This window comes from Alexandromys fortis, unplaced genomic scaffold (genome assembly GCF_014885135.2).
Source record: "Alexandromys fortis isolate MF-2015 unplaced genomic scaffold, M_Fortis_MF-2015_v1.1 scaffold_62, whole genome shotgun sequence".
Taxonomy (NCBI): Eukaryota; Metazoa; Chordata; class Mammalia; order Rodentia; family Cricetidae; genus Alexandromys; species Alexandromys fortis.
The window spans coordinates 8,272,067-8,284,858 of NW_026067942.1; the positions used below are offsets into that span (position 1 = coordinate 8,272,067).

At 49.4% G+C, this 12,792-nt stretch overlaps 1 protein-coding gene across 8 annotated transcripts in view; it reads left to right on the top strand.

The window, feature by feature from the left end:
- Lamb3 (laminin subunit beta 3) overlaps positions 1 to 12,792 on the top strand; it is a 68,720-nt gene that overhangs the window by 39,976 nt on the left and 15,952 nt on the right. For 3 of the 8 annotated variants that reach the window (XM_050148284.1, XM_050148285.1, XM_050148279.1), the window contains 3 exons: positions 8,906 to 9,097; positions 10,642 to 10,705; positions 10,871 to 11,064. The exons of 1 other annotated variant lie outside the window; for it this stretch is intronic. In XM_050148284.1, the coding sequence (XP_050004241.1) occupies positions 8,906 to 9,097; positions 10,642 to 10,705; positions 10,871 to 11,064 (450 nt within the window). Of the gene's footprint in view, positions 1 to 4,875; positions 4,991 to 5,444; positions 5,519 to 8,905; positions 9,098 to 10,641; positions 10,706 to 10,870; positions 11,065 to 12,792 lie in introns of all 8 variants that reach the window. 4 more of the 8 variants (XM_050148280.1, XM_050148283.1, XM_050148281.1 and 1 more) reach the window with 4 other exon arrangements.

Genomic DNA, 12,792 nt, shown 5'->3' on the forward strand with positions numbered 1-12,792 from the left:
TGTGTTTTTCTAAGGAGAAAGCTGACATGGAGACTTGTATTTTTTCTTTCTTCTTTTGTTTTTTTTTTCATTTTTTTTGTAGAAATTGCTTTTCTTTTTTTTAAAACTGTTTTTACTGTGCTATACATTTTCTCTACCCCCTGCCTTCCTCCCCCTCCCCTTCTGCCCTCTCCCATTTTATTTATTCCCTCACATTCCCAATTTATTCGGGAGATCTTGTCTTTTTCTTCTTCCTATTTAGATCCATGTATGTCTCTCTTAGGGTCCTCTTTGTTGTCTAGGTTCTCTGGGGTTGTGGACTGTAGGCTGGTTTTTTTCTTTGCTTTATGTCTGGAAGTCACTTATGAGTGAGTACATGTGATATTTGTCTTTGGTCTAGGTCACCTCACTCAATATGTTTTTTTCTAGATCCATTCATTTGCCGCAAATTTCAGAAACTGCTTTTCTTAATGACAGCAGGACTTTTTGTTTTACTTTGTCCCTGGTTTCCTCCTTTGGGCCCTGGCTAGTGTCCTTGACCCTGGATGTTGCTTTAAAGGACACAGCTCCCTGGATTGCCCCGAAGGGAGCTGCATCATGGCTAGGCAGAACTTGCTTTCCTGTCCTCCCCTTCTGCTCTTTAGAGCCTTCCCATGCAAGCTCCTTCCTTCTCTACTGATGCTGGCCCCATAGGCTCCTGTTTATTCCTCTGCCCCACTTAAGCTGTCTGGAAGGGGCTGCCTTTCTGCCAGATTTCTGAGATTCTAGAAGGCTCCAGGAGAAAGCCCAGCCTCTCCAGCTGGAGAGCAAACAGGAGCCAAACTGGCTGAAGGCCTGGCAGGCTGGACTGATAAGAATGCTTCTTGTAAAGCTCAGGGAGCATGGTGGCTAAATGACCCGAGTTAGAGAGTCAGCAGCCACCGAGAGCAGCCTTGGCTATGGAGAAAGGGAGACATAGGACCTGTGAGGAGAGCCCCCCATGTGCACACACACACACACACACACACACACACACACACACACACACACCAAATAGAGAAAGAAGCAGGCCCAGCGGGAAAGCACACAGCAAATCTTCAGCTGGGCTTCTATTGTAGCTGTTCTATTTCAGGTCCGTCATCCTGCTGGCGAGTTGACAGCAGAGCTACTTAAAATACCTGTCTGAAGCTGGGGCTTAGCTCCCTTTGAGCGCGAAGCCAATCCCCTCCTCAGCTGTGTTCCCAGGCATGTAGCACGAAGCACGAAGCACGTAGTGCCTGAGGCCACGAGGCCATCCCGTCTGCATCAGTGCCTGTGCATGTGGAAGTCGGTGGAGATGGCTTGAGGGCCCCATGCTGTCTGTGTGACTGCGGGGCGGCTTGGAGCGATGAGCCCACACGGACACTGAACATCTTTAGCTTGTTTTGTTTCATAATCCTATCTATTTTCCTACATTTAAAAGTAACATTCAATATATAAAAGTTTAAACATATAAAAAATAACTAACAGGGAAAAGCCACCTAAATATTCTGTTATAGAGATATTGGGTTGAGCTATATGTAGCTACCATGCTTATAAGTCAAAATAGGTGAATATCAGCAATTTCATGTTTTTCCTACTATTTTGGCATATTTCCTTCCTTTCCTTAAAATATATATTTGATATTAAATTGTATATTCAAGCTTCAGCCTAACTCCCCCCATAAATTATACTATTACATTATACTGTAAGCCCTTCCCCATGCAATTAGAAAGTTTCTCTAAACTCTTTTTAATGATTACATAATATTCTGTCATTTGGGAGTACCAAGACCATTTCCACCAGCTCTGGCTCCTTGTCCAATGTCCTAAGCTAAGAAAGAAAGAGCCTGTGTTCAATGCTGCCCTGGCCAGGCAAGAGCTGGGCTCAGTTCCCAGCAGAGTCTGGGGTAGGGAGATCTGGTGATAGCATCTGCCAGAAGGCAGCCGGTCTTGCCTCTCCTCTGGACATGTGCTGAGTGCAGACAGAATGAGGTTGGGCAGAACCTGGGGAAGGGCACAGTTCCTTGCCAAGCACCAAAATAGGGTCTGGATAGGCATCCTGCGCTAGCCTTCTCTTGCCCAGAAAAGATGACGACTGAAGCCCAGGCATTTTGGCTGGTGGCACATCTCCCGTCTCCATGGCAGCTGAGCCAAGTGAACTGGAGACGTTGGATCCTTCTCACAGTGCTCTGTGCTGTGGGCTCCCTGAAGGTCAGTTTCTGGGGCAGCATGGGTCCTGCGTGGTGCTCTCTGGATGAGACAGAGATGATAAACTTGAGTATGCTCCAAGTGAGGTCTGTCACTCCGCAGCTTCCTTGGGGGAAAACAGAGAAATATTAGGGCTGCTAGCGTTGGGCTCACTGTACACCTATGGATGACGTTGAACCTCTGGCCTTCCTGCCTTTGCCTCCTCAGGCCTGGGGTTACAAGCATGGATCAGCATACCCAGTTTCATACCATACTAGGGCGAGATTCCAGAGCTTTGTATATACTAGTCAGGTGTTCTATCACCCAGATCACATCCCCAACCCCTTAAATACGTTCTGATATTGAATTATATAATACAGTTCTTGGTACCGGGCCATAATGCCATTACTTAATTTCACTTTTTCTCAGGAGGTAAGTCTCTCTATGTTGCCCAGTCTGACACCAAACTTGAGTTTGAGCTACGCTCTTGCCCCAGCCTCCCGAGGTGCTGGCAGCACGGGTACACTGTTTAATGTCAACACTTGGTTCCTTCCATCCTCCCTATGCCTCTCAAGCATGCTCAGTCCAGGAGAGAAGAGTTGATGCAGGTTGAGCGTTGCCATTCGTTGCTCATTCAATTCATTTATGCAGCAAGAGCGTAGCTAGAGCCAGCAGTGTCCAGGCACTCTCTCTACACGGGAAGGCTGCAGGGAAGGAAGGCAAGCCTTTGTCCTCATGGGGAATGCACTGTAGAAGGGGAAGGTTGACAGTTGACAGAGACCAGAGGTAAGGATATGGCGTGACAAGCGGAGATGCTGTGGTAAGAGAAATCCAGCAGGGGAGGGTGGGTGTGGCCAGGATTGAGATAGTGATGGTGATGGTGAGTGATGGTACAGCCTAGTTGGGGTTCAGCTGCTAGAGCTTATTAAGGCATTTTTGGTTGTGATAAGGTGATAAGGAAGGGTGACCATGCTGGTTCTTCTCTGACTAGGGTTAGGAACTGGGAAGCGGGGAGGATAGCAGAGGCCCTGCAGCAGGACACTCAGCTCCCCTTTTCTGGGTCAGTTGTATGCGCACAGAGGGAACACAGTGTTGGGCAAGGAGTGTCCACAGCCCACGAGCAGGTCCAGCATGGTCACAGGGCCTCTACACCTGAGCAGAGTCCCCATGCCTATGACAGTGGCTCAGGTAGCATATGGCCTTCCCTGCACACAGCCAAGACTGAGCAGCTACAAAGCTGTGGATGAGAAGCAGTTGATGGAAGCAGAGGCCTGGGGGTGTGTGGAGAGCTGGAAGGGACCGGTGATCTCACCCAAGCCTTGCTTCCGCTTGTGAGTGAACCTTTAGCCATCTGGGCTGTGCAGGATTTGGGGCTGTGGTTTCTCAGAGACAGCGATGTTTGTATGTGGAACCCAAGGAAGCGGGACAGGGCCTCGCCATTCACACACGCTGATAGGCACAGGCTCCAAGATAAACCACTTCTGGGATCACCTTCATTCCTCCGTTGTCTCTGCCGTGACCTGGAGCCCATCCATGCAGCTCTGTCGTTAAGTCCCTTGTCCCACTCAGAAAGGTACAGGACACGGAAGATGTGGGTGTTGTTTGCTAGGCTTGTTTGATGGTTAGTGTTATCGCCTTGATGGGCTTCAGAATAAGTCCATCGTTTTGGGACTGCCCCTGGGGGATTACCATGAGCCTGTCACCTGTGGGTGTGGCTGGGACCCTGGGCTTTAGAAATGTGCTGAGTAGCAGCAAGCATTCATTCTGTGCTGCTCTTTGACTATGGGTGTGATGCGACCAGCTCAAGCTCTTGCACCTTTGACTTTCCCAGCATGGTGGACCGTTTCCCTCTATTGGCTGAGGGCTCACTGAGATTGGGAAGATGGTGTTCTGGGGAGGACCACTTTAGTTTCACTCTGCTTAGTTTCTGTGGGTGGGTGTCTGGAAGGACTTGGACACTGGGGACAGGTCTTGGTGACAGACAGGTTGAAACCCTCGGCAGCAGCAGAGGCAGCAGTGATGGTCAGAGGAAATCTGACAAAGTCAGAGTGTAGGTTGCTTTTGTCAGAGATTTTATTATGGTGACAGAAAACTAAGAGAGTTAGCTTCTCTCCTGTGGACAGGATATCTTGGAACTGGGAGATGGTAACCAAATATGGGCTTCCTTAGGGAGAACTCTAGCCTGTAGAGCCCAGTACTATGCCTGGCACATATGACATGCTCAACAAATACACGTGGGTGATTCTAACGTAACCCTCATTTAATTTATTGAAGAAAAATCCCGGGTCTGGGAAATGGAATAATGGAGCTAGCGCCAGAACCTCCCATTTCCCTGTTCTCTTCTGGTGTTCCCTAACACAGTAGGTGCTAAGTCAACGTGGGTTTCTCCTCCTTTCTTCCCCCTGCCCATTTCACACCTCTGCAATTTCTCTTTAAGGGAACGACATGAGCCGAAATTATTTTCCACTTCTCTGTGTTCCTTCTCCAACCTCAACATAGATATACATTGCTGTAGGAATTAAACTAAGAGATGACCAGTAGCTCCGGGTTAAGAAATTTATCTTTCTTAGCGTGTTGGTGACATTGGCAGATCCCTTGAGGGTAGGATTCTAGATGAAGGCATGGGCTGGTATCCCAGGATCTAGGAGAGAGCCCCACGGGGTTCCCTGCAGGGACCCACTCTGAGCTCTCTCTTCTCCCTCCCCCACAGTGGCAGATGAAATGCTGTAAGTGCGACTCCAGGCTCCCTCACAATTACAACAGTCACCGAGTGGAGAATGTCGCATCGTCTTCAGGCCCCACGCGCTGGTGGCAGTCCCAGAATGGTGAGGACCTGCCACCTCCTTGCAGGAGCCCACGATTATAGAGGCTCTACAGGCTGGGGCATGTGGAGTCGAAGGTGTGGGGGGCGGGGCAGGCCGAACCTGCCAGCTTTGTTTAGGGGTACGTTGGGTGCTATAGGCTGAGGGGGATGTGTGATGGGGGAGGACCACACCTGTTTCATCTTGCCTTGTCTCTGTGGGTGGATGCATGTAGGACTTGGGCCTTGGGAACAAATCTGTTTGTGACAGACAGGCTGGGACCCTCTGAGTATCAGAGGTCACCTCTGAGTAGATAACACAAGCAGGAGCATACCAGTCCAGTCCCCTCCTTTACCCGAAGTGACTGAGAGTCAAGGCTGGAGGTGTTCTGACCGCCCAGCGCTGGTGTTAGCGAGGCTTTCTTTGGGAGTATACAGGGGAGCATCTTGTCTAACATTTCTGCTTCTTGTCCTTCGAGATGTGAACCCTGTCTCTCTGCAGCTGGACCTAGACAAGAGAATGCAGCTTCATGACATCATGATGGATTTTAAGGTTTGCTCTTGGGGACCTCGGGGGATGGGAGAGGGATTTGGGCTGAGAGGAGAGCAGTGTTTTGTCTCCCTAAGCTGGGATGATGGCACCATACGTCACAGGTCCTCTTTCAGAATAGGGACACCGCCTATGACTTTACATCACGGTGACAACAGACAGCTGGCCTCCAGGAGAAGAGGGCTTCTTCCCAAATCCCATGGTCCTCTCTGCAGACAACATCTTTAACCTGTCTGATAGATAGACCCTACTCTGGCACGTACCACTTCTACTGGACTTGGCTACTTTTTAATGATTTTAGTATGAAATGGCCCAGAAATAGCTCATGTGCTGATGGCTTGGTCCCCAGTGGGTGGCTCTTGTCTTCAAGAGGTAATTGGATTATGAGACCTATGATGTAATCCCTGAATCAACCCATTGGTGGACTGATGATCTGAGGTATGATTTCAAAGTGATGGAAACTTTCAGCTGGAGCCTGGTTGGAATAAGTAGGGCACTGGGGGCATACCCTTTGGGGCCTGTCTGTCCTGGGCATACTCTTTGTCTGTTTTCTCCCTCTCCTCTCTCCTTGTGTTTACATCATTAGCAATCTATTCTATTCCACCCCACAGTGTGTAGCTATAATTCCAGCACCAGGGAAAGAGGACGGTGGCAGATGGATCCCTGGAGCTAATTGGCCAGCAAGTCTAGTTGAGTCAGTGAGCTCCAGATTTAACACTACTGCCTGTCTCAAAAAGCAAGGTGAAGAACTGTTGAGGAAGACATTGACCTCCTATGTGCACACCCCTCCACATGTGTGCACATATCACATGTGCATAAAGACACAAAAATAAGTAGAATAGATGAGGACCATAGGTCTCTGTGTTAGACTTTGTGACTGGGACAAAAGCCTCCAAGAATCAGTTTGAGGAGAAAGGATTTTATTTTGGCTGGAGGTGTCAGAGGTTTCAACTCACAGTAGCTTATAGATGGAAGTTTCTGTCCCACCTGGTTCTGGAGCTGTTCAGTCCCAAAGGAACACGCAGAGGCTTATATGAATTATAAACTGGTTGGCCTATTGCTCTAAATACTAACTACCTCTTACAAATGAAATTAACTCATAATTCGTACCTATGTTTAGCCACGTGGCTTGGTACCATTTCTCAGTGAGGCATTCGCATCTTGCTTCCTCTCCTTCCAGCTGACGACTGTGTCTCTGCCTTTCCTCTTCCCAGAATTCTCCTAGTCTGGTTGCCCTACCTATACTTCCTGCTTGGCTACTGGCCAACCAGCGTCTTATTAAACCAATACGAGTGACAAATCTCTACAGTGTACAAGAGCACTGTCCTGCAGCAGTGGCTGCTCCCTTGACTGAGATGAGGCTGGACAACATGGCGGGGAGCCTGGAGAGGAGTGGAGCGGACCACTAAGGATGGAAGGAGAAACTGGGCTGGGATCTGAGCCTCAGGCCCTCAGCTTACACAGCAAGCTCAGCTGTGTCCTCTCCCCAGTACCTGGTGTGATCTACTTAACAATTTTGAAGATGAGAACAGTTTAACTAGTGGTCAAGAAATTGTCTGCCCACAGGAAGGACTTGCTGCGGCACAGCTCGCTTGGTAAAAAAGCCCGTCCTGTCAACACTATGGCCTCTCACATCTCCGCTCCTGTCTTAGACGCAAAGGTTCCATTCATTTGTGACAGGTCACTGTGTCCCTCCACCCAGAAGATTTAACTGCATTCTTTCCATGGAAATAGTCAAGCATGGGAAGATAAAGTCTGACTAATAAGATGAGAGGAACAGGAAACCTGCGAGTGTTTTAAGAGTTGAGAGGCGTGTGGGGTGAAACCCAACAGGACTCGATTTCTTATCTGACTGAGAAAGTTGGCTCTGAGAGCCCTGCCCTACAAAAGGTCGAAGTATTTTGAGACATGCCGGCAGTGTTTGAACAGATGCCCAGTCCCTCAAGGAGACAGTCCTGAAAGGCAGTGTTAACGCGGACACTGCTAAATGCTTTCTGCTGTCTTCTGTGCATGTGTCAGGTTCAGCCACGCACATACCAAATACTGGCGGTGTGGTATAACTGGCATCTGTTGATAGGGACAGAAAGGTGTGTAAAATGAAGTCACAACGAAGCTGCCCTCACTAAATGTACCAGAGAAGACGGAGTGAGTGGCAGTGGTGTCGGCATTGATGAGCCTAGGAGGGGCATCTAGCTTGGCTAGCCCTGGTTGTGGTGTCAGAGAATCTACCATATAACCACGTGAAGGGCAGTGTTCACTCTAGGGAAAGACTCTTTCAAAGCTTCAAAGTTAAAGTGAGGAGTGAGGAACAAGGAAGCCCATAGTAGGCAGGGGGACAAGAGAATCCAGAGGGGTCTAGAGGGTGAATTTCTGTGGTTGTGAGAAGGCTGTAAGTCACCACCCGCCCAACAGTGTGTACTCGGTGCCCACTGTGCACTAGGTGCTGGGAAGAACTGGTCACCAAGCAGGCAAGGAAGAGAGGGTGGTTCAGGGCACTGTTTCTCAACCTAGTCTATGTCTGCGCTCCCCCTTCCCTAGGGACATATGACAATTTCTGGGGACATTGTGGTTGTCACAATTGTGGGTATGGCAATGACATCAGGTAGGCTGAGGTCGGGGATGCTGGTCAGCATCCTCTAATTCACAGGGCAACCTGATGGTTCCTTTGTCCAACTCCAAATAGGGACTCTGTTGAAGCTGAGAAATCCTGCCTAGAAAGCAGGGAACTGGCTGGTCGATAATTAGAATGGTGCTGCTATTTCTAAGGGAAGTCAGATGGTAGACTAGGAGACAGCGCCATGGGCTGGGCAGGAGAATGCAAGTTAGGTAGGTATAAAAAAAAACTCCATGAAAAAGTAACACTTAGACTTCCAACCCACAGGGGAGAAATGTTCCAGGAAGGAGACAGGGAGGAGGGCTGAGGAGGGATGGGCTCCTGAGATGGTAGCGGGTGAGGGCCAAGCAAGGAACACTGAACCTTTGCACACAAGGTCAGGTTAGATTTTAAGAAGTGCAGGCAGGTTGGTTAGCCTTCTGTCACTGTGACAGACACCCCGAGACGGAAGAACTTGGCAGTAGAAAGGTGATGTTTGGCTCACGGGTTCAGAGGTTTTGGTTCATGCTTACTTGATCTTGTTGCTTTGGGGTGTATGGAAAAGCTAAGCATCATAGCAGGGGGTGTGGCAGAGCACAGCTTCTCTTTCATGGTGGTTGGGGAGGGGGTTGGGTGCTGATTACTGTCTTGGAACGTAGGACTTGTCCCCGTCTTCTCCACAGTCCTTGCCATTCCTGGTCCCTCTCTCCCTCCTCTCTGTAGGAGACCCTGTCTGCAACTGTGTCTCCCACAGGTCACTCAACCCTACTCCACCTTCCTACTCCATGTTTCCCCAGAGCCCCATGCCAGCTGGCATGCTGATCGAGCGCTCTTCTGACTTTGGCAAGACCTGGAGGGTGTACCAGTACCTAGCTGCAGACTGTGCCAGCACCTTTCCCCAGGTCCACCGGGGCCAGCCCAAGAACTGGCAGGACGTTCGGTGCCAGCCCCTGCCCCAGAAGCCTAATGGGCATCTAGCTGGGGGAAAGGTAGGTCTAGGGAACCTGAACCAGCAGGGGAGGGAGGAAGTCCATGTCTCCTAGTTAAGAAATGAGAACACGCCAGATCAGATCATTTTGCTGGGACCTTCCAGAAACATCGAGAGGCTTCTATTGCATCGTCCGCCCTGACTTTCTCCAATTTCCTCCTATTGGGCTCATGACTGCATCCCTCTGGGGACTTTTTTGTAAGGACTTCTGGATGGCTACTTTACACATAAACAAGCAAAGAACCACATGTAATTTGACTTTCATAGGATTTACCACAAAAATTCATTTTTTGATCTGTCATGCCAGACCTAGTCCATGGTGGGAGATTCCAGAATAACTCAGATCTCTGAAGTTATCTGCAATGAAAATGACAACCTGCCTCTAGAAACACCCGGAATTTTTTCTCAGAATCTTTCCTGTGTGGTCATAGTCTTCTCCAAAGTATTCCCCACTCCTCCCCACATGGAGGAAGCACATAGCTCCCCTTCCCTTGGAGAAGCAGCTCCGGGCCCAGGCAGGCCGAGTGCTGCCCCCATGTGGCCACGGATCTCCTTGCGTCCACTATTTGATTAAATCTCTACTGAGCCTAGGTGTCCACTTGTTCCTAGCCCTGAGCAGAACCCAGGGCTTCTTCTTTTTTTGTAAGGCATCAGGATGAAACTTGATGGGATATGCCGGGATGCCACACATAGTGAGAGGTTTGTAGAATAAATAAAAGCCTACTTAGAACCAATAGTGGTCAGGGTGGCCAGCTCTAAGTGTTCACTATACCACATCTGTACCAATCTTACCATCTTGCATGCATGAAAATGCCAGACAAAACCCATCCTCATGTATAGTATAGTATATATGATATATATACATATATATCATACATATTATATAATATTATATGTAAAACAATAGGGCTGGTGAGAAGGTCTAGCAATTAAACTGCTTGCCATACAAGCCTAATGACATGATCCTCAGAACCCATGGAAAGGTAGAAGGAGAAAACCAGTGCCACAAAGCTGTCCTCTGACCTCCAACCCACATTCCATGGAACCTCATGTGCTCCTCCCACCATAATCATACATTAATACTAAAGAAAAAAGTGAAAGCTAATAATAAAAAAGTTAGATCATCAAAGTCCTTCTTTGTAATAGATGACATAGCAGGTAGACCTGTATTACCCAACACACACGCACACACACACACACAGACACAGACACACACACACAGACACAGACACACACACAGACACACACACACACGTACACACACGCATACACACACACACGTACACACACACGCACATGCACACACACAGACACACACACACAGACACACACACAGACACACACACGTGTGCGCATGCCTGTTGATGCTCCTTTAGGATCCAGCGGTCATCTATCTCAGCACAGGTGGCAACCTCATGGCCACGGTCTGTCTCAGACTGGTGAGAAGGGGGTGTAAGGAGAATGAGGACAGAAGGGATGGAAGGTGTCTGAGCTTGGTGCACACTTCTGTCCTCTGCCATTCTGACCTCCCTTCTCACTGAGCAGGTCCAGCTTAACCTAATGGATTTGGCATCAGGTATCCCTGCATCCCAAAGCAGAAAGATTCAAGGTTGGTGTAACACCTCTTCCCCTCCCCTACGGGGCTGTTAGTGGGAAGGCTGAAGGCTGGGATGTCTGTGCTTTAACGGGAAGGTAGAAAAGAGAGGGAGAATCCATTGACTTTTAACTTACTGCCTTTGCTTCCCCACTCCATCCTTGCTGGTGCCACTCTCAGAATTAGGGGACATCACAAACCTAAGAGTCAACTTCACCAAGCTGGCGCCTGTGCCGCAGAGGGGCTCCTATCCACCCAGTGCCTACTTCGCAGTGTCAAAACTACGTCTACAGGGGAGTTGCTTCTGTCACGGACATGCCGACCGCTGTGCCCCCAATCGTGGAGGCCCTGCAGGTCCCACCACTGCTGTGCAGGTGATGTCCGGGGTGGGGATGGCAGAGTGGGAGGAATGGGACCAGACCAGAGCAGACCCTCCCACAGAGCAGGGCAGCTGCTCAGCTTTCGTGGACAGTGCTAGTGACCTGGATCAATGGTAGAGCACTTTTCTAGCGAGTGAAATGGAGATAGGTTGGGGGCAGAGGCTGGGTGAGGTGGAGCATGCCTAGTAAGCCCGGCACACGTAGAAGGTAGAAGCTGAAGAAATAGGAGTTCAAGGTCATTTCCAGCTACATCGTTGAGTTTGAGGCTCGCTGGGTTGTGCACCATCCTATTTTTAAAAGAAACCACAAAGAAGCAAACAATAAAGACAGAACAAAACAAAACGACATAGGTATTTAGTAAGTCGCTGTTTCAGAAACCCAAATTGTATACTTCAGGTCTGCATTCTACCTGCAGATGGTCTCAGCTTCGGCTGCACGTAGACCTGTGGGTACAGAGGAAACCTGGATCTCACAGCATTATTATAACAAGGAAGTCGCTGTGTACCTATGAAAATATTATCATGAATTATAAGACCTGAGAGTAGGAATAAGCTGTCTGAACCTCTGCGCTCAGAACTTCTGATTTCATGACTGATGTTTGAAGCTCCATGCTGCTGGAATGTCCTGTGGGGTTGAGAGCCACTGGCCTTGGGGTTTAGTCATCTGGTAGTAAGGTGTGGGGCCAGGTAAGAGGTCAGTGCTTAGAATGAAAACAAAGTCCACCCTGGACACCAGTCAGTATGGGTGCAATAGATGGATAGAGGAAATCCAGTTTAGCAAGCTCTTGGGGTTCACTGTGAGTCCGAGCAGGGGGACTCTGGGGAGAGGAGAGGGAGGCTGCACCATTTCGTTGGCCTTTCCCAGGGTGTTAGCTTCTCTGCCAACCTAAGGGTGTATGGTGCTCAGCCTGGTGACAGAAAGGCAGAGGGAGTCACAGCAGGCGACGGAGGAGGGAGGTTATGGAGAGAGCTGCTCAGTCTCCACTCTGCCCACTTCTGGGGCAACTCCTGCTGGAGGCTGCGAGAAGCCCAGAGGGAATTGGAGCACTGAGGGCACAGGAGATAGGTCAGGGGAACCTGAAGCCTAGTGGGAGGAATGCAGGGATGCGTGGAGGAGCTCACGGGATGGCTCCAATGCCTCAGCCTTGCCCTTAGGGTCAAGGTTCAGGTAGAACTTGGTCAGGGCTCTGGTGTTTGTAAACACCTGCCCAGGTGACTACGTGTGTAATCAGCCATGGCGTTTTATGAGTTAAAGGGAGCTGGGCAGGCCTGAGAAAAGGGAATAAACCTTTTACCCCACTTGGCTGGTGAATGTAGAAATTAATTACGGCAGGCAGAAAAACATCAGAACTGGCCAATGGGAAATGCCAGCTTGTATGGGGAGTGGCTAGAGGGTCAGCTGTGGCAGAAAGGGAAGGGCAACTCAGAGTGAACAGGTCCCTGAATGCCAGGCTGTGGAGGTGGGGCTTAGCTGGGGAAGCAATTAACATACAATCGTGGTTCTATTTTTATATCTTAATGAGTCTAGTAACAACTCATCATGCAGTGTCCCACCAGCCAAACAGCTTAGTCACGGATTGCCAGAGTGAAGCTGCCGAGAGCCCGCCAGACTCTACAGTCCCACAGCTCATTAGCACAATGTCCACTACCTGTCACCATATCATGGCCCGTACATCACAGGTGCCAAACCTGTGGAACCCTTGCTAGTCTGCATGACACATGA